The sequence below is a fragment of the Perognathus longimembris genome, chromosome 4 (assembly GCF_023159225.1).
Source record: "Perognathus longimembris pacificus isolate PPM17 chromosome 4, ASM2315922v1, whole genome shotgun sequence".
Taxonomy (NCBI): domain Eukaryota; kingdom Metazoa; phylum Chordata; class Mammalia; order Rodentia; family Heteromyidae; genus Perognathus; species Perognathus longimembris.
In genome coordinates, this window is record NC_063164.1 from 1,743,953 (window position 1) to 1,764,425 (window position 20,473).

At 63.2% G+C, this 20,473-nt stretch overlaps 1 protein-coding gene across 12 annotated transcripts in view; it reads left to right on the top strand.

The window, feature by feature from the left end:
* Window positions 1-20,473, top strand: part of Hdac4 (histone deacetylase 4) — a 220,496-nt gene that overhangs the window by 183,019 nt on the left and 17,004 nt on the right. For 8 of the 12 annotated variants that reach the window (XM_048344405.1, XM_048344407.1, XM_048344406.1 and 5 more), the window contains 6 exons: window positions 1,833-2,090; window positions 4,600-4,786; window positions 6,288-6,421; window positions 10,212-10,332; window positions 15,024-15,070; window positions 18,428-18,535. In XM_048344405.1, coding sequence (XP_048200362.1) covers window positions 1,833-2,090; window positions 4,600-4,786; window positions 6,288-6,421; window positions 10,212-10,332; window positions 15,024-15,070; window positions 18,428-18,535 — 855 coding nt within the window. The remainder of the gene's footprint in view (window positions 1-1,832; window positions 2,091-4,599; window positions 4,787-6,287; window positions 6,422-10,211; window positions 10,333-15,023; window positions 15,071-18,427; window positions 18,536-20,473) is intronic. The other 4 variants (XM_048344410.1, XM_048344412.1, XM_048344413.1 and 1 more) reach the window with 3 other exon arrangements.

The window sequence follows — 20,473 nt, forward strand, 5'->3', positions numbered from 1 at the left end:
CAGCCCACATTCCCATTTGCTTGTGGAGCGTGCTTTTCATCCTCTAGCCTAACTCAGTGCGTGTGCTTCCTGCCATTCTCTGTCCAGGACCAGGTGGGCAGTCTTTTGGACCCGTTACCTTGCTCTCACTGCCAGCGTCAGGGGCCCTGGACCCCTGTCCTCCCATCCTTAGCCTTAAGGCTTGGCTTCCCTCACTCCCCGATCTCTAGCCCTGTGATCTGGCCCTGTCTTCCTGTTTTTAACCCAGCGGTCTGGCTCTCTGCCATTGCCACGATCCCTGCATTTGAAGGCTATTGATGCTTGTGCCCTCAGTCGCCTTGGGAGTCTCTTCTCAGCTGGGCACTGGTGGCTCATACCTGTAATCCTCGCTCCTCAAGGAGATTGAGATATGAAGGACTGTGGTTCAAAGCCAGCCTGGCAGAAAAGTCCATGTGACTCCATCTCCAATTCATTAGCAAACTATTAGGCTAGAAGCTTGGCTCTAGTGATAGAGTGCCAGCTGTTAGCAAGGAAGCCAAACAAGAGCTTGAGGCCCCGATTTCAAGCTGCAGTACTGCACTCCCCTCCGAAAAACAAACCAATCTCTTCTCCTGAAGACCCAATTTATCCTCCGTCCATCTGGGCTGCCCTTGCTCCTCCTGTATTCTGCCAGTCTCTGCATTACAACTTCCCACAGCCTTCTGATTACCTTCTTCTAAGCAGCTTCTTCCACGTTCTTTCAGAATTTGTCCTCCTGTGTCCCTGTGCTGGGCTTCTGTCAGCCACCCAGGACCTCTCATCCTACTACCAATCAGACCACCCCAGACTGGAGGCACCAGGGGCCCCCAATCCGCTATCTTCAAGCCCATGACTCAGCTGCCTGAGCCAGGCTTCAGTAAGCACAGAAGGCCCGAGACGCAGCCAACCAGAAGAGTCCTACTAGGCTACTGTCCTCTGCTCTTACCAGACCAAGACTCAGGGCTTAGGGATGTCAGGGGAAGGGCAGTTGGCACACGTCAGTGCCGCCAAGTGACATGGTTGGTGTGAAAGCCAGAGTGAGGACCCCGTCCTGGCAGCTAGGTGGAAGGCTGGTGGGCTGTGGACTCACTTTGCCTCGCTGTGTCAAGGGTGTCTGAGAGTGGGTACCTGCAGAGTGATGGCATGGCACATGTCCAACGGGAGACGATCTCTGCATCACGCTGGGCAGTGCATCCCTCCAAGGAGAGCGCCAGACTCAGCATCTCGTAAAGGACTGCGCACGTAGCCGGCCTCTCCCTGCCTCCCCTTCCGCTCCACGCTGCCTCTGGGTCTCCGCATTTAGACACGGTGGCTCGCAGCTGTTCAGAGAGGCCCACTGGAGCCCCAGGAAGCTTGGAAGCCTGCTCCCCGACTTGCCAAGCTGGCGGTGGTTCAGCCAGTGACCTCTGCGCACTCACTTGCCTGCCCTGTCAGCTCAGGCCTGCGCTGTCTGCCTCTGAGCTCTCCCCTGTCCCCCCAGGATGTCCTGCTGGATGGCCGGCTGGACGTGAGTGGGAGAGCTTAGCCTCCCTCTGCGAGCCCCACTCCACACGCTGCGCTCATGCCTGGATTGGCTTGAGGTCCTCTTCCTCTTGTGCCTAGCCCACAGGAGGAGCTTTGTGCCTCCCCCCGGGCCACGTCACTGGGACCCTGGGCTGGAGTTCTGTTGGCATCATTTTCTTTGCACGACGGTGTCCCTGGGGTCTGGCTTCCACGAGTAAATGATTGGCACCTACTGGCCGGGGCTCGGGGAAGCAGCACGCTCTCAGGCTGGTATCTGAGGAGCCTTTTCTGATGTAACGGCCTGTCTGAACCTCATGTCCTCTGCATTGCAGATGATCCCCAAACCAAGTGAGCCAGGCCGGCAGCCCGAGAGCCATCCCGAGGAGACGGAGGAGGAGCTCCGCGAGCACCAGGCCCTGCTGGATGAGCCCTTCCTGGACCGGCTCCCCGGGCAGAAGGAGGCACACACGTTGGCCGGCGTCCAGGTGAAGCAGGAACCCATCGAGAGTGATGAAGAGGAGGCAGAGTCGGTGCGGGAGGCAGAGCAAGGCCAGCGCCCGCCCACGGAGCAGGAGCTGCTCTTCAGACAGGTACAGGAAAGGAAGAGCAAGGAGGCTGGCGCCCTCCGTGGCCACCCTCTGTGATCCCCAAGTTCTCCCTGCACCCTAGGACCGCTCCCATAGGCTTTGCCTGCCTTCCTAACTCGCGGGGAAGGTAGAGCAGTTTGCCTCACACGCCACACCCAGGTAGACTGGACGCTGGCCCACCCGGGGCTTTCGTGTCCTGCAAACATGGCTCCAGACTCCCTCGGGTCTTGTGAGCTGTAAATGAGTATAAGAGCCAGGGGTCAGTGATGTTCGCATACTGCTAAAGCTAACGAGCAAGGTTGGGTTTTTAATTATCTAAAATGTAGGCAGTCTGGTCATGAGCCCGGCCCTCCTAGAGCCAAAGTTGTGTGAGTCTGCCCTTGCAGATCCAGAAAGTGCTATAGTTTGGGTCCCCAGAGCCAGTAAGATGTGGGCATACAAACTCGGGAGGGACTGATGCACAACATTCAGTAAAGGACTTGCTCATTCCAGTGAGCACTGGAACACTGCCAGCAGCATTGCTTAGGACAGTTGGCCAGTGAGTGAGAAACCCTGGCTTAGTAGCCAGCATGCCACCGGGTGGCTGCTTCTGCCCGATGGGCAGGAAGTGGGCCAGCAGCGGGATTTAATTGTACCCTAAGTGTGGGGCTCGCTGCCTGGGCTTCTGTGGCGGGCATAGGAACCACGGTCTCACCCGCCTCCTGCTTACAGTGTGCTGTCCAGCCCAGTGCCTCCTCTGGCATCCCCAGCGTGGGCCAGTGCTGCCTCTCCAGCTCCCGGCTCTTGTCAGTCTCAGGACAGGATGACCCTGGTGGGTAGCCTTAGCTTCCCTGCTCATTTGAAGCTGTGCCCGGGTGTGGAACTGCCCCCTGCTGCGCCCACACACCAGTGGATTCTGGTGGTGCCTTGATCAGGAAAGGCCACGCTGGCAACCTCAGCAACTGCTGTCTTTCTGTGTCATAGGCAGGCCGTCCGATTCCTAAGGCCACTTGCTTAGCACCTCTGACACGAACCACTGCTTTTCCAAGTCCAATGGAACTGACAGGGTGACCAAAGAAAGCCAGAGTTCCGTGGCCCAACACCTCTGTCTGTCACCTCTCCTGGTTGACAGGCCCCTGGGGGGCGACCTTCCCGCATCCCGGATCGGCTCTCAAAAGTGTGTGAGGGAGCAAACCCCTTACAGGGATTGACAGGAATGCGGGGGCTTGTCACCGTGGGTATGTGATGTGTTCTAGTGGCTCATGTTAAGGCTGGTGTCTGGTAGAGGCTACGTTGGTGGGCACTTACTCAGAAAGGCCTGGTAGCGCTGCACCCAGAAGTCACTTTCTAGGAACCCCTCCTCCCTGTCTTCCTTGGGGAACAGCAAGCAGAGCTCCGTGGCGGGGGCGTTGTGACCGTAGGTAGCCGTTTGCAGAAGGATGGAGATGACGGGGCATCTGACTCTTCAGAACCCGGGCACCGTTTGCCCCCTGTATGTGTGAGGCCCTGGTTTCCTGACTGCCACTGCCGGTGACGCACACGCGCGCACACGCACGCACCCACGCCTGTCAGGAGCGTTGGTCAGGCCCGCGGTGGTGAGCTGAGCTGGAGAGGCGCCCTGTGGGGAGGGCTGGCGGGCTCCGGCGGCCGGCTCCAGGCCCTCCTTCGGGAGGCGTCCACGCTCCTCTGCCGGCTCCCTCCTCACCGCTCTCTGACCTTGATTCCTGAGGGCGGGCAGAACGAAACCTGGCCGAGAAGCCTCCGTGTGAGCCCCGGGGGGCTGGGCCCCCGCCAGGAAGCCGCTGGGATTGGCGGGCCTGACCTGCCAAGGGCACAGGACGCGGGAGGGCGTCACGGCGCGGAGGCGCTGCTCTCTCCTGCGCCCTTGTCCCTCCGCCGCCGTCCAGGCAGCCCTGAGAAAGCGTTGCCACCCCCGGAGGGCGGTGCGCGGGGCTTCTTCCCGCCCTGCCACCCCCTCCCTCCCAGCGCCTCACTCACTCGGTCCCCGGGGGTCGCATCGGAGTCCCCGGGCCACGCACACGCCACTCAGCTCAGCCGAGCGCCACAGCCCCCGGGGCCTGGGCCCTAAGCCTGCCTTCGTCTCCCCGGGGCTCTGTCCTTGGGGAGGGCACGGGCACGGCGCCAGGCTGGCTGCTCTCGGTCGGAGCCGCCGGCAGAGCCTGACTGCTCACACCCCACTTGTGCCGTGGCCAGGGTGAGCCTCAGGATCCCCAGCCGCTCCTCCATTCAGCTCCGCCACGGAGAAGCTGCGTGGCCCCGCCCGCCTGCTGCCCTCAGCGCGGCTCCCGGCCCCGGGGCATGAGGTGGCTCGTGAGGGAACTTCCTGCTGGGGTGCCAAGTCCTCAGAGAGGGGGGACCCTTGTGCTCCTCCCCTCTGCCCCTGCCCCGTGCCCTGTCTGCGGCCACATGCCCGGTGTGGAGGGGCTCCCGGGAGCACCCCAGGGCCAGGTGCGGGCATTTGAGTGACACCTGCGGGTCTCCCGCAGCCACCAACAGCTCCTTCCCCCCACAGCAAGCCCTCCTGCTGGAGCAGCAGCGGATCCATCAGCTGAGGAACTTCCAGGCGTCCATGGAGGCTGCGGGCATCCCCGTGTCATTCGGCGGCCACAGGCCTCTGTCCCGGGCACAGTCGTCCCCAGCATCGGCCACCTTCCCCCTGCCGGTCCAGGAGCCTCCCGCCAAGCCGAGGTTCACCACGGGTAAGCGCGCGCTCGGCCGGCGTGGCTCGGTGCCAGGGCCGGGGGCGAGCCGTCTGCGGCCCGCGCCCCCACGGACGCCGGGCCTCGCGGGCGCCGCCGCTCTGGGCACAAGCGCAGCAGCCTGCCTTTCACGAGCACCCCTGCCTCTGCAGGGAGCGGGCTTCGGGCTCCCCCCGCTGGTTCGCAGGAGTGCTCCTTGCGTCCCTCCCTCGGCACCGAGCACTACAGGAGAGCAGAGCCCTCGAGCCGGGGAACAGGCTCCGCACCCCCCCTCCTTCGGCCTCAGCCGCCGCCCGCCTCGCCCCTGAGCCGGGAAGTTGTCTCGTGGAGACCACCTCCACTTCCACGAGCCTCATTTGAGGTCTTGTTACTCCGTACACAGCGCCTACACCCGCGTCACCTTCCCCGGCGTTGGGAGGAAACGCCCCACGGCGCACTTTCAGTCGTGATTAGAGCGTCCCACAGCCGAGCGTGACCGCAAGCTCGCGGCCGAATGCCGCTCCGAGCCCCGGCGGGCCGGTGCTGACGTTGCACCGTGAGCAGCCTTGGGCTCCCGAGGAGACCTGAGACGCGCTAAGGGAGCACTGACGGGCAGCCAGGACACCCGAGAGCAGCAGCCCTGCCCTGGCCGTGCGTCCCGAGGCGGGCCGTGGCGGGGAGTGCGGCGGGAGCCGCAGGTGTGTTCCTCTGCAGGGCAGATGGGCAGACAGACGCCGTCAGGATTCGGAGCGGCCAGGCTGTCTGTGCCCGTGCTCGTTCCCCACGCCCCCTCGGCCCCCGCCGCACGCCGCCGCGGCCCCGCCCAGCCTCGGCTCCGCAAGCTTGGGCCGCCCGGGGTCTCTGTGCCGCGTTCCCGTGGCGGCGGTGGCGGCCTCGCGAGCCCTGTGCTCTTCTCCTCACTCGGTGATTGCCAGGCAGATGTCAGTGGGGCTGCAGCTCGCGGGGTCCATCGGCGCCCGCTCGCCTGTGCACATCCTACAAGTAGGCCTGGGTTTGTTCCCTCTCACACATGCATCCCAGCTTCTAGAAGTCTCTAAGGCAGGACCTGGGCTTCTTTGAGCACCATGCAACTTAAACAGTTCCTGGTACTGGAGCTGCTTGGTGCAGACGTCGGCCCTGAGCAGACAGACCGGGACTACAGGCCAAGCTCTTACTCCCACTTGGACCGCAGTCTATGACAGCTTGACTCCAGGGCGGGCTTTCCTTCACCTTTTTCTCCACCACTTGGGCCTGTGGTGCCACTTCATACCTCCCAGGCAGGGCCACCGAGTGGGGTGGGGGCCTCGGCAGCTGGCCCGCCCCCACCCCAGCCAGCCTCCCTCTGCCTCCCTCTGCCGTCTGGGCAGGGTGGCCTTGGTACGTTTCTGAAGAATTGCCCTGTGCTCCATTCGCTTGGGGGGTTCTGCCACTGGCCTGGGCGTTGGCAGAGCCAGCACGGGAGCAATGGCCAGCCCAGACCTGGACAGCTACTCTGACCTGGGCTATTTCCAACCGGTTGCAGGCCTAGTGTACGACACGCTGATGCTAAAGCACCAGTGCACCTGCGGGAACACCAACAGCCACCCTGAGCACGCTGGGAGGATCCAGAGCATCTGGTCCCGCCTGCAGGAGACAGGCCTGCGCAGCAAGTGCGAGGTATGCCGCGGGGCAGGGGCCGGGCGGGGAGGGCTTCCGCCCCGGGCATCGCCGCAGACATGGCCGCGGCACGCTGAGCTGCTGGGCTGTGAACGAGGAGGGACGGGGCACGCTCCACGAGCCCAGCAGACCCGGCACATCCCCAGAATACCCGAGGCCAGGCACTTAGCGAAGAGAAGAGGTTGATCCAGCCCACAACCCGGGTGGCCGTGGAGTCCACCCACGTGTCACCGCACGGTGGAGAAAGAGAAAAGGAGTCCTGAGAGTGCACGGGGCAGCCTTGGCTCTAACGGCGCCTCTCATGAGAACTAGCTCTGTCACGCGAGGCCTGAGCTGGAGCCCTCCCGACCCCACCGCCTCCCACACGCCCACCTCCCGTAGGTACCCCGGCTTCGGCACCACCACACTGCACGACGAAGCTTCTGGCACGGGGGCCCTCTGGGGGTGCACTGTCTCCCAACCACGGCAAGGCACAGAGTAGTTTTCCTCCTCCTTCCCTGTGGGAAGCAGTACCTCTGTCCTCTGCCCTTTGATGTTCTGTGCCCGTGCTTTCTTCCAGATGCTTCCCTGGAAATGTGAGCCCCGCTGTGCTCCCTTCAGCTGCCAGGCGCGGGCTCCCGAAACCTGTGCCCAGGCCTCTCCAGGGACGGCGGGGTGCAGAGACCGGGCCTCCTGGCTTCCTGCTGAGACCCGTGTTCTCTTGCCCTGGGAGTCTGGGTGGAGCCTTAGTCTCAAGTCTTCCTCAGTAAAGTCCCAGAAAGACAGTGGCCAGCGTGAACGGCAGCATCCAGTGTCCTAGCTTATTCCGCTTTGAGCCTTACTTCCCACAGAATGCCTCTGCCACAGCAACCTATTGGAAGGTTCCAGCACTGCGGTGTCTGTCCGTGCCGGCCCTGGGCTTCTCTGACTGCCGGGCAGTGGCTGAGCTTATTTAACCCTAGAAGGAGGGCTGGCCACTGGGGTGGCCCAGTGTGCGCCCGCACCCGCCGCTGGGCAGGAAGCGGCCTGTCTGGGAGTGGCCCCAGCCAGTGCCTTCCTCCCAGGTCCTGAGCCCTGACGGTGTGTGCCACACCCACGCTCGCGCCGGCGCCCGGCAGAGGGCGTCGGTGGCCCGGACCTCGTGTCCTGGGCTGGCCTTGGTTCTCCATCTGGAGCGGGCTGGCAGTGCACGCTTCCTGAGAACGCCCAGGGCATCCCCCAGGCAAGGCCCGCCCTGGAGTCCCACCCCGCCGGACCCGACAGCCCCCATCTGTCCCTCCCGTATTCCTGGCCACGCCCGGCGCGGCGAGCCCTCCGTGGAGCCGGTGCAGCAGCTGTCCCGTGGGCAGAGCACCCCAGCGCTCCCCGGCGTGGTGGTTCTTTAGGAGCCCCCGTGTGAATCCTCTGCGCTGCCTCACGGGCCGCCCGGATTCAGGACTTGGGGTCGGCGGGCGGTGCGAGGGAGGCGGGAGGGTGACCCTGGACAGCTGCTTCTGGATTCTGGCCACTGGGGGGCAGCATTGCCCTATGAACCGCCTTCCTCATTCCCAGCCAGGCCAGGTGGATCCCGGGTCCCACCCCTTCCGGGACCAGCCCCGGGCACCCCGAAGCTCCCTGCCTTCGCTCACACCTGCCCCGCAGCCGCAGCCCGGCCCGGGGCCCCCCTTGAGCAGGGGCCTGGGTAGTGGTTTCTCAGAAGGACAAGTAGGGCCAGGCGAGGCTGAGTACGGGAATACCTAGAGAGAGATGGAGGAGGAGCAGCGGCTAGGGGAGGCAGAGGTTGAGCTGGGTCTCCAGTGGCACACCTGGCATTCGGTCGCAGCTGGCCGCCTCCTCGCAAAACCAGCGCGGTGGCCAGGTGTGAGCCGGATCCTTGCCGACTGCACTGGGGGTGTGGACGCACACCGGACAGTCCGTTCAAGCATTCTGCAGTCCTAGACGCCACGTTAGACTAACACCACGGAGGGCTGGGGCTGCTCCGTGAACGCTTCCGCGTTGGTGGCTCGGGCATGACATCCCCGACATGTCACGAGGGCGGGCATCCAACAGGGCATGGGGTCACATGCACATGCGGTCACCCCTCTCCTGGAGCCTGCAGATCTGCTGCTTCAAGGAGCACCCACCCACGTTTGCCCAGCACTAGCAGGGAGGCGGAGCAAAGCCCCGGGCGGCCGGCGGGGCCTCCTCCCTCACGACCCTCAGGTTGAGGAGCTGGCTCACGCGCTCTCGGCAAAGCTTGGAGCGCTTCAGCCCCTTGTCCTTCCTCTCTCCCCGCGTTTCCAAGGATGAGTTCTTTCACTCTTCCTTTTGTTCTAACTTAGAATCTCTGCTGTCACACTTGAACTCTTACCCACAGAACCAGCCTCTAAGCGGAGCAGGGCAGATGGCCCGGTCTTCCTTCCATTTAGTCCACAACGTAACCTGCCTCCCTGTCACACCAAGGGCCACACTCCGGCCCGTCTGCTATAGCCTCTTGTTACATTTTTCCCCCTCTGGTACTGAGGCTTGAACTTGGGGCCTGGGAGCTAGCCCTTAGCTTTTTCGGCCAAGGCTTGTGCTCTAGCACTTGAGCCACAGCTTCATTTCTGACTTTCCAGTGGTTAATTCGAGAGGAGCCTCGGGGACTTTTCCGCTTGGACTGGCTTTGAACCCTGATCCTCAGATCTCCACCTCTTGAGTAGCTGACCCGCGCCACCGCCACTTGGCTCTGGTAGCCTCTGGCTGCACGGCCTGGCCCCACGCTCTCGCCGCAGCCGTGTGTGCCTGCGGTGCAACTGGAAGAAAAGGGGCAACTGCCAGCAGCCCGCCACCTGCCTCGCCCCCTCGGCCTCTCCCGAGTGGAGATTCGATTAGGCTGCGGGTAGAATCGTGGGCTGGCTGTCCACGATTGGGAAGTACTGCTTCCCTTCCCGCACCCCGCCCCCACACAAGATAGTTTTGACAGAGCAGAGCTGATTTTGTGAAATTGATGATGATACTCATAAGAAGGAACTCCAGAGAAGGCCTCCTGCCCATTGAGCATGGCTGCCCTTTGAACGGATGGGCTCTGCTCTCCTGGGTCGCCCTACGTGGCTGGTCCCTCCTCCCCCGCACATCTCTCAGGAAAGGGGGGGAGGGCACCCCGAATGGCCTGAGAGTACCTCCAGGCTAGGCTTTGGCTGGAGCTCCAGCCCGGGCCAGTGAGACCAGGCGAGGGGTCAGGAGAGGGAGTCCGGATCTGTGCTCTGCCTTCTCCACGTCCGTGACTCCTTTGTACTGGAAACCACGTTCCCTGAATAGGTTAAGGAAGTGGCACACCTTTTCTGTTCATTTCTGAGGGAGGTCTGAAAATAGCCCACAGTTCTTTGTGGGAAGACTTGCCAAATGTGAGGGAAATGCGGGGTTCCCAGTCACTCGCGCCAGATGGGCGCAGACTGGCAGACTGTGCCCGCGTGCCAGCTTGCCTCGGTGGAAGACTGAGTCCACCATGGGTCCACCGTACATGTTCTCTTTACCCTAAGCATACGCCCAGCAAGGTGGCTCATACTGCCTTGGCACTTTACCACAAACCTCGCTGGAAAGCAACGGTGTGATCGTTGCCAAGTCACTGTGTCACAGTGAACGGTGGCACCTTGAAGGCTGAATCACCTTTGTAAACATACGAAGCGCTCATTGAAACGCGAGCCTCCTAAGCTGTGTTAAACTACTGTGTTGGGTGAAGCTTGCTGTGTATTTTGCAGTAACCCAGTTCACATGTGGAGCTATTTCCTTGAGGCCACGGCGTTGTCCAACAGCACAGAACGTGAGCATGCCCTGCCTTGTGTCCCCGCAGTGTATCCGCGGACGGAAGGCCACGCTGGAGGAGCTGCAGACTGTGCACTCCGAGGCCCACGCACTGCTCTACGGCACAAACCCCCTCAACAGGCAGAAACTGGACAGTAAGAAACTTCTAGGTACTCAAGACCTTTTCCTCCCTGCCGGGCTTGATCTGACCCTGTGGGGCCTCTCGCCCACCGCCCCGTCGGCTGTGGGGCTGCTGGGGTGGCCCTCTGGCTCTGTGAGGCCATCCGGGGAAGGAGGGCCCTGTATCCCCAACTCCCTGCCAGGGTGAGGGGAACCCACCCTCCGCCAGTGCGTTTCAGTCGAAGCCGCAGAGTCGGGTCCAGAGGCTGCTCCGGAGAGCGCGGGCACCCCCTGCCCCCCGGCCTTGCCCGGCTTAGGACTCGTCTCCTGGGCTCCCGGGTTTCCCAGGCTCCACAGGGACCGGCTCAGAGCAGGAGGCTGGGGCTGCAGGCCCCCTCCCCGTCCCCAAGAAGCCCTGGGGCCCTCGGCAGAGGCCATGGGCTCCTGACAGGTGCCCAGGACCCTGCGGGCTCCGTGTAAACAGGTGGAGTGCTGAGGCTCCACTGGCTTACTGAGTACAGACTGAACACCAGGGGACGTAGAGCCCATTGACACGGACCACGAAGCCGAGCCCCCCCCCCCCCCCCCGGGCAGACACCCCGCCTTGGGGCGAGAGCTTCTCTGGGCAGAGACCACAGACTCAGGGCTGGGCGCCACCAGCTTCCTGGGCAGACTGCAGGACGGACAGGCGCCTCTCCACCCCATCACGGTAGTGTCCAAGCCGGACAGGAGCCTGTCACGGTAGCCTCCTTCAGGAGGGCTCTTGGTAGGGTCCCTGGGTACCCCCCACCGGCCCCTGCGCCTCTAGATCCGCGTCTGCGGAGAGAAGGAACAGGCAGGCCTGATGACAGGCCTTTGGTCTCCACCTCGGGAGCCTGGCCTCGTGGCCCTGAGTAGCTGCTGTTTGTGCAGCGGGGGCAGGATGATGGCCCCTGAGCGCCAGGTCTGCCCCCCGACCGGGCCCTCCCCAGCTGGGCTCTCAACACCCGTATGCCCCACCAACTCTGACGAGAGGCTTCCTGACGCACGGCCCGTGTTCCAGTACGTGAGCCGCCCAGGCTCTGCACTCCTCAGGAGCCGATGGCCAAAAGTTCCTGAGATTCACGCACCTGTGCGTCTGGAGACTGACCAGGCGCAGTGGCATCCTCTGGCAGACTCCAGTGAAGGAGAGGCAGGCTGCCTGTACACCCTCATGAGACCAGGCCTCTGCCACAGCAGGACTCCAACAGTCACTGGTTGTTGCTGGACAGCCTCCTGCCAGGGGCCCTGCCTCCAGCCAGGGCCCCAGCCTCCCTCCAGGGCCTCAGCCTCCAGCCAGAACCTTAGCCTCCCTCCAGGGCCCCAGCCTCCAGCCAGGGCCTCAGCCTCCAGCCAGACCCCCAGCCTCCCTCCAGGGGCCTCAGCCTCCCTCCAGGGCCTCAGCCTCCAGCCAGGCCCCCAGCCTCCCTCCAGGGCCTCAGCCTCCCTCCAGGGCCCCAGCCTCCCTCCAGGGCCTCAGCCTCCAGCCAGAACCTTAGCCTCCCTCCAGGGCCCCAGCCTCCAGCCAGGGCCTCAGCCTCCAGCCAGACCCCCAGCCTCCCTCCAGGGCCTCAGCCTCCAGCCAGGCCCCCAGCCTCCCTCCAGGGCCTCAGCCTCCCTCCAGGGCCTCAGCCTCCCTCCAGGGCCTCAGCCTCCAGCCAGAACCTCAGCCTCCTGCCAGGGCCTCAGCCTCCAGCCAGGGCCCCAGCCTCCCTCCAGGGCCTCAGCCTCCCTCCAGGGCCTCAGCCTCCAGCCAGGGCCCCAGCCTCCCTCCAGGGCCTCAGCCTCCAGCCAGACCCCCAGCCTCCCTCCAGGGCCTCAGCCTCCCTCCAGGGCCTCAGCCTCCCTCCAGGGCCTCAGCCTCCAGCCAGAACCTCAGCCTCCAGCCAGGCCCCCAGCCTCCCTCCAGGGCCTCAGCCTCCCTCCAGGGCCTCAGCCTCCCTCCAGGGCCTCAGCCTCCAGCCAGAACCTCAGCCTCCTGCCAGGGCCTCAGCCTCCAGCCAGGGCCCCAGCCTCCCTCCAGGGCCTCAGCCTCCAGCCAGGGCCTCAGCCTCCCTCCAGGGCCTCAGCCTCCCTCCAGGGCCTCAGCCTCCAGCCAGAACCTCAGCCTCCCTCCAGGGCCTCAGCCTCCAGCCAGGGCCCCAGCCTCCCTCCAGGGCCTCAGCTTCCAGCCAGGGCCTCAGCCTCCCTCCAGGCCCCCAGCCTCCCTCCAGGGGCCTCAGCCTCCAGCCAGAACCTCAGCCTCCCTCCAGGGCCTCAGCCTCCCTCCAGGGGCCTCAGCCTCCAGCCAGGGCCTCAGCCTCCAGCCAGAACCTCAGCCTCCCTCCAGGGGCCTCAGCCTCCAGCCAGGGCCCCAGCCTCCCTCCAGGGCCCCAGCCTCCAGCCAGGGCCCCAGCCTTCTGCCTTTTCCCCAGCTTTTCCCCTCAGAACAAGGTATCTCACCCAGGCAGCCCTTAATGTGCTCGGCCCACCATCCAGGGTCCTTTGGCCTGGCCATCCCACACCTGTGACATTCAGCGGGCCATTAATCACCAGTGGGAGAATGTTCTAGATACTTAAGCCAAATTCAAACTAGATTTGAGATTATTAAGGCAGCAGTACACAGCTAGCCTTACGTGACCTCCAAGATGAGAAAGGCTCCCTGTGAGAGGCTTGGCGCTTTCTCACCGCCGACCCCAACCTGCCCTTGTCAGGCTTCGGTGTTCTTGGTGGAGACGTTTCTCCCGAATCTCCTGCCCCCGTAGCAGTTGTCTTGGTGCATTAGGTGTAGAGTGTGGTGCTGCACTTCTGCACTGGTGTGCAGGGGGGATGGGGGAGGCACTCGTGAGGTGATGGCCCGTGCTGTCCTTTTCTTTCCTTCTGAGTTGTGCTTTTTCATCTGCCCCAAGTGCACCTGCATACCCGGTCCATTGCCTTCGTACCACTTGGGATCCAAATTACGCTACTGCAGCCGTCATTAGTTGCCTAAGTGACTTTTCCTTCTTTTAACCGGGTTCACAAGTTGCTCTGACACAGGCCAGAGGCCCCTTGTAGGTTGCCACTCACACAGTGACACACCAGGAGCACAAGCTGCTGGCTGGACTGCAGACACCCGTGGGGCGGGTCGCTGCTCTAGGACCAAGCGGTTTGGTTCCTGGTAGCCTCTGACACCATGCTACATAGAAAGAGCCTGACCCAGAGGGGCTGTGGACAGGGCAGGTCTGCGGGCCGGCCTGCAGGTGAACGGGCTGGAAGTGCTCAGGAAGCTCCACTTCCACCGGGAGCAGAGTTACAGGAGAGGGGGCGGCTCCCACGCCTCCTGGAAAGCCGGCCAGCCGTGCGCAGACAGCAGGAGCGGTGGGGGTCCTCCAGGCCGGTCCCAGGCCACGTGCGCTACCTGGTCCTGGTGATGGTGCGCACCGACCACAGGCAGGCACAGCTGGGCTGCAGCCGGGCCTCCAAGGGGCGCCGGCGTTCTCGGGGCCGATGCAGGGGGCAGCCGAGATCATGAGCAGCATCACTAAAGGGCCCGGTTCTGGTTAGTACCGCGCAGACATGGTTAGCCGAGAGCCACTTCTGTGGAAAGGGCTGCGTGTTTCGAAGGGCCTGGCTGTGGGAACCTCCAGCTCATTCGAGTCCTGGCAGTCGCCACGGCCTGTAGCAGGAAGGACGGCTGTCACTCCTGCCCCAGCTGTCCTCATGGCCCGCTTTCCTGTGCCACCAGGCTGCCAGTGCATCCGGTGTGAACCTGAGATTCAGAGCATTAGCTGGGTGTTCAGGCCATCCTAACAGGACGAAGGGGCGCGGGCCCCCCCAGGGCCGACAGCCCGGCCAGGCCCAGGAAGGGCAGTCCCGCGCTGCATGAGGGGCCTGTTAGATCAAGCCAACGGCAGACCCCGGACCCTGGCCCGGGCCACGTGCCACGTGCCACGGTGCAGCTCTGTCCAGGAAGGGGCCAGGCCGTGGCAAGCCAGGGGCAGAAGGCCTGGCTCTTCGGGGCCAGCTCCTGAGGATGAAAGCGTTGTCGGAGCCTAGACAGTGTAGGATTTAGACCAGTGTCCCGTGTTCTCCCACTGTTAGGGCCACAGAAGCAAAGAGGCCGTCCCCTTTCTGGGAGCGCTTTCATCCCAGGAAGGGGAGTCAGATCTGAGGACTCCGTGATACAGGAGGGCCCCGCGACAGCTGTCAGCCGTGGCTTCCGCGTGGGCCGTGAGTGGGGAAGGGCTGCCCAGTCACAAAGCCCGCCACAGGCCTGTGACTCGTGTGGGGGCTGTGACAGGCGGGGCTCACCGGGGAGCCAAGGCCGGGGTCTCGGCAACAGGGCTTTCTTTTTTTTTTTTCTTTGGCCAGTCCTGGGCCTTGGACTCAGGGCCTGAGCACCGTCCCTGGCTTCTTTTTGCTCAAGGCTAGCACTCTGCCACTTGAGCCACAGCGCCCCTTCTGGCCATTTTCTGTATACGTGGTGCTGGGGAATCGAACCCAGGGCCTCATGTATGCGAGGCAAGCGCTCCTGCCACTAGGCCATATTCCCAGCCCAACAGGGCTTTTTATAGAGGCGGCGGGAGTTCCTCACCTCGCACCGGGAGAATCGGAACTGGGGGGGCCAGACAGGGATCCGCCCTGCAGCAGGGCGGCGGGGTGACCGGGGAGCGGCGCCCTCTGAACTGGGCAGGTCCCTCGTGCCACAGAACCCCTCCCAGAGCCCGCGCTGCCCTCGCTCTCCTGACCTCCTCTCTCCCCGCAGGGTCGCTGACCTCCGTGTTTGTCAGGCTTCCTTGCGGTGGAGTCGGGGTAAGTATCTCTTTAATGTAACGAACGACCTATTTGTTCTCAGAGCCCCGGTGATCACACAAACCACTGCCTTGCTCTCCCTAGAGTGGGTAATTGCTACCGGGTGTTTTCCCTGCGCAGGGATGTGGGGCAGACAGAGGTGCCCACTTGTGGCTTCAAAGCACTGTGGGTCGTAGACATTTTGATCACTAGGCTCGGACACCTTTCTGCTGGGCTGTGGTTCCTGTGCAGCCAGAGTGCAGACTCGTCTCTGCTTCCGGGTGTACAGTGACACTCTCCAGTACACTCAGGTCTCAGTGCCTCCTTAGGCGGGATGTGCCCGTTCTGCATCCATTTTTCAACGCGAGGCTCCGGGCAAAGTTCTCAATTCAGGTTACTCACGGCCCATTTGACGTGCGTAGAGCAGCTAGTTGGGCCGGGCGACTCCCGCCCTCTTCTTTTCTCTGGAGGAGATGGTGTTCTAAGCGAGACACTTGGGGGAAAAGGGACACGTTTCTGGCAGGAGATCCACAGACAGGAGTGCAGGTCAGCCCCGCCTCCCAGTCGCACCCTGGGTGGATGGAGTAGGCTGGGCCCCCCGGGGAGAACGGCAGCTGGCGGCCAGGGCCCCTCTGGCAGAGGGTTGTGGAGAGACCAGGCTAGGGGCTGGTGGCCCGCCCAGGCCATCGCAGTAGAACTGGGCCATGTGTATAATCACAGCGGCAAGGTGAAGGCCAGGTCTGGGTTCTGTTAGGGAAATGAAACCAAATTGTTTTCTTCCTGAGTCTTTACAGAAATCACTGCTTTGAAAATTACCCCGTTAGAAAGAGAATAAGCGGCATTTATTCATACCGCCGCTGAGCCCTGCAAGAGTTATTTTATTTTGTATTATACATAGGCTACAATCTCTTAATTTGGGGCAAATTTTTGGCCCGACTTAAAAGATTTGGATTCACAGTGCCGTGCAGCCAGCAGACTGTGCAAGACAGAATTTATCATCTGCAAATGAAAGCGGAGTCCAGGCTCAGACCTGGGGCTCGGCGGCAGGGATGCCACTCGTGGCCGGGCACGGGTGCGAATGGAGCCAGTGGGAACCAGCCCAGACAAGTGAGAGGCAGGAATGGAACCTCCAGGAGGACGGTGGCTGTGGCCTCGGACCCCGTGCAGCTGTAGCGCTCCAGCCTGGAGGCTTCCGGAAGCAGCGCCAACTCGTAGGGCAGTAGGAGCCAGGGTCGGGCGCCGAGGCTTCTGCCTCACTTCAGCCTGAGCTGCGCGATGCTGCTTTCAAAGCTTAGAACACCCTCGCTTAACGGTTAAGTAGGGGGTTTTAATTGTTTTGACCTTTTTTTACAAGCCATCTGAAAGAAACTGCTACTTTGCTCACCCCCTCATTATTACAAGTTCTAAATTAGTGACAGAGTCTGTGTCCTTGGGTTTCCCAGGACACCCTCCCCCAAGCCCTGCCTGTGAGTGTGTTCTGGATTCTGCTGGCACGTGCACGCACGCACGCACACACACACACACACACACACACCCCGCCATGGCTCCAGTTCACCCCACACTTGCCACCTGTCAGTCACACATGCCCCCCGCCAGTCTCTGTAGGGATCCTCCAGGCTCCCCTGCCTGTCTCTGTCTTTATTCCTGTGCGAGTCGTGCACCTCTGTGCCTGAGTCAGGACTCAGTGGACTGAACACCGCGGGGTCTGGAGCAGCAGGACAGGCTTGTCAGCTTGTCTGGGGACAGTCACCACTCGCTGTCCTGTGGCGGGGCTGAGGTTGGCCCCTTGCTTTCTGCAGAGGTGCCCAGGAGAGTAGAGTGCACCGAAGGCCCTGCAGACGGGGCCACTCTTGTCCACTGGCTCCTCCCTACTGCCCCTCCTGAGGAAGGAAGGCCTCTCCGTCAAGTCCTTTTGGCCTCCTGGGTATGGCCCCAGCCAGGCCTGCCTCCTAAGTTGCTGCTCCTGGAGGGCACGGGGCAGCTGCTGGAGTGTCCCGTATTGCCGGCCGCCTTTGATTCTCCAGCCGAGGTGTGCACCCCACTTCAGCAGGTGGCTCACAGCGTGACTCCCAGTGGAAGCTGCTTTGGAGAGGGATGCACAGTGGACAGGAGTTTTGTTCTTTGGATATTAGAAGCTATTTAAAGAACCTCATGGTTTTTGACCACTGGGAAGAATAACTCGCACTGCACACCCCTCTGTAAAGTCTTTGGCCCTATAGACGAATCTTAAGCCATCAGGCAGTGAAGAGTCCCATCCCTCCCCACAGAGCGTCTGTCAGGTGCCTGTTGGGTCCGGACAGGGGACAGGAATGGGGAGGTGGCTCCAGCTCCGGCATTTCAAAGCGTCCAGCGTTGAGAGGCCGTCCGGTCGAGCAGGGCCCTCAGGTGGATGTGTCACAGCGTGTGCCGAAGTGGAAGCACATGTTGCAGGACAGCCACGCAGCGCCAGGCCTTCTGTGTCCAGCCCAGGCCCTAGGTGGCCCCAGGACTGTGTGCTCAAGGAACACACGGAATAGCTGCTCAGGGCTTGGGTCTGGCTCCCACCGAGGGCTTCTCTGCAGATGCACACTGCTGTCCGAGTCTGTTAGCTGTCTCTCCCGTTAGATAGGCCCTAAAAGTGCATCCAGTGGGGGGCTGGGGTTGTGGCTCAGTGGTAGTGCTTGCCTAGCATGCATGAAGCCCTGGGTTCAAGTCCTCAGCACCACATAAGCAGAAAAAGCTGGAAGTGGCGCTGTGGCTCAAGTGGCAGAGTGCTAGCCTTGAGCAAAAAGAAGCCAAGGACAGTGCACAGGCCCTGAGTTCAAGGCCCAGGACTGGCAAAAAAACAAAACAAAACAAAACAATGCATCCTGTGTCAGGCTGAGTCGGTGAACTTGTTGGCCTCTTACCCTTTGCATCGGAAGCCGATAACAATGGACCCAGCCCCAGGGTAGAGCTCCTTCCTCAGGCCCCAGTCCCATTAAACCACAGCTGCTCATAGCAAGAGCTTCCATTTAGTACAGCGCAGACCAGGCCATGATTTGAACAGCCCGCTGTTTACATCTCCCGCACTCCATCTTACTGCCTAGCGCTGCTCTCCTAACTGCACATGCAGCTCAACAGAAAGGCGCTCTGTGACCGCGGTGTCCTTCCTTCTCCCTCCCCCTTGAGGCAGCCTGAGGAGAAAGGCTACTGGCAAACACCTTCACTCACTGTTCTGTTTGTGTCCGTACGTTTCGGCGCATGCTCAAAAGGCCATGCGCGCTAGTGTCAGCCGTCTGCCCCGGTGAGGCTCTGGCTGTCAGAGGCAGAGCCAGCCTTGGAACTGGAGGCCGCACGTCCCCTCGTGGTGGCGGTGGCGGTGGCGAGGCTGTGGCTCTAAGATGGTTGTTTGCACAGGTGGACAGCGACACCATTTGGAACGAGGTGCACTCGTCGGGGGCGGCCCGTCTTGCCGTGGGCTGCGTGGTGGAGTTGGTCTTCAAGGTGGCCACAGGGGAGCTGAAGGTCAGTCGGAGCCTGGGGGGGCGGTGTGCGGTGACCAGCGGGGGGCGGGGGGGCAGCTCGCGTCGCGACAAGTGGCAGACACTTCCCACGCGGTGGGGGTGCCGTGCCGCAGCTCAGGCGTGAACCCCAGAGCTCTTTGCCCTCTTCGCGGTCACTCGAGGCTCCCAGCAAGCCTTGGGCCACTCACTCAGCTCATCCAGTTCACCGTGTATATACATACGTATTAGTATTCTAAAGGAACACTCGTGCGTGGCAGCCTGACTCCCGCGCCGGCCTTGCGTGAGCCTCTGCCACGCGTTGAATTCGCAGTGCTGGCCTCGCATAGCCCTGTGTGGTGTCCAGGCGCCTGGACGCTCTGCTCCGGCACTTCGCAGCCTCGGAAAGACTCGCTGGGGCCACAACCCGCTTCCCTTCGGGAGGGATACATAGGTGTGCCCCTGCCAAAGGCTTCCCATGCACAGGTGTGCCCCTGCCGAAGGCTTCCCATGCACAGGTGTGCCCCTGCCGAAGGCTTCCCATGCACAGGTGTGCCCCTGCTGAAGGCTTCCCATACACAGGTGTGCCCCTGCTGAAGGCTTCCCATGCACAGGTGTGCCCCTGCCGAAGGCTTCCCATGCACAGGTGTGCCCCTGCCGAAGGCTTCCCATACACAGGTGTGCCCCTGCCGAAGGCTTCCCATGCACAGGTGTGCCCCTGCCGAAGGCTTCCCATACACAGGTGTGCCCTGCCGAAGGCTTCCCATGCACAGGTGTGCCCCTGCCGAAGGCTTCCCATGCACAGGTGTGCCCCTGCCGAAGGCTTCCCATGCACAGGTGTGCCCCTGCCGAAGGCTTCCCCGCCGCGTCGGGCCGAGGCCTGGCGTACCGCGTCTTCCCTCCCGGAAGCCGCCGCCGCGCACCGCTCCCCAGCAGAGCCCCGCTGTGCTGCGTGGCGAGCCCCCGGCCGCCGGCAGAGGCTTCCACGGCAGCGGTCTGCCGAGAGCCCGCGTCCGTCGCTGGCGGCTGCTCGTGTGTCGTGGAGAAGCGTGTTCATTTCTCCACGTGGGAACGCCCGTGGCCCGTGTGCCCCTCGCAGAGGAAACGGATATCCCTGGGAAGTGGAGCCAGCCCCGCTCACCACGGAGAGGGCTGCAGGCTTCCCCACAGGAGACCGGAAAGACACACCTGCGCCCCCGGGGGAAGCCGGGGGGCCCCGGGGAGCCCCCTGAGCGGGCCGCTCCGCCCTCGCCCCCCGCTGCCCCGGGCGGCCGTTCACTGTGCTTTAGCACCTGCAGTTGACGGTGCTCGAGCACCGTCCGTGCGCTTGTCTGCCCGGGAGACGAGGGCTGCTGAGAAGGCAGCCCCGAGCCTGCACGCGGCCCCCGGAGAGCCACGGGCGCAGCGCCAGGGCCGGAGCCTGCTCGAGAGCAGCGCCTCCTCTGCACGCCCTCGCCGCACACTGCTCTTGTCCCATCCCGAGCCTGCTCCCTGGGGTAGCCTGGTCCCTGCCCCACCTCGCCACACCCCTGTGGGGTCACCCGCGGGTGGCCAGCCCCTCTGCGCTTCACCAGAGCGCTCATCCACACAGCCTCCTGGAACTGCTAGGACCAAGGAGGCCCTGGGAGTGGGGGTGCCGGCCCCTCCGTGTCCACCCTGAGAGGGGGGCTGGGGTGAGGGTGGGGGTGCAGGCCCCTCCGTGTCTTCCCGGGAGGGGGGCTGGGCAAGGGCAGGGTGGAGGTGTAGGCCCCTCCGTGTCTTCCTGGGAGGGGGGCTGGGCGAGGGCAGGGTGGAGGTGTAGGCCCCTCCGTGTCCACCCCGGGAGGGGCGCTGGGCGAGGGCAGGGTGGAGGTGTAGGCCCCTCCGTGTCCACCCCGGGAGGGGGGCTGGGCGAGGGCAGGGTGGAGGTGTAGGCCCCTCCGTGTCCACCCCGGGAGGGGGGCTGGGCGAGGGCAGGGTGGAG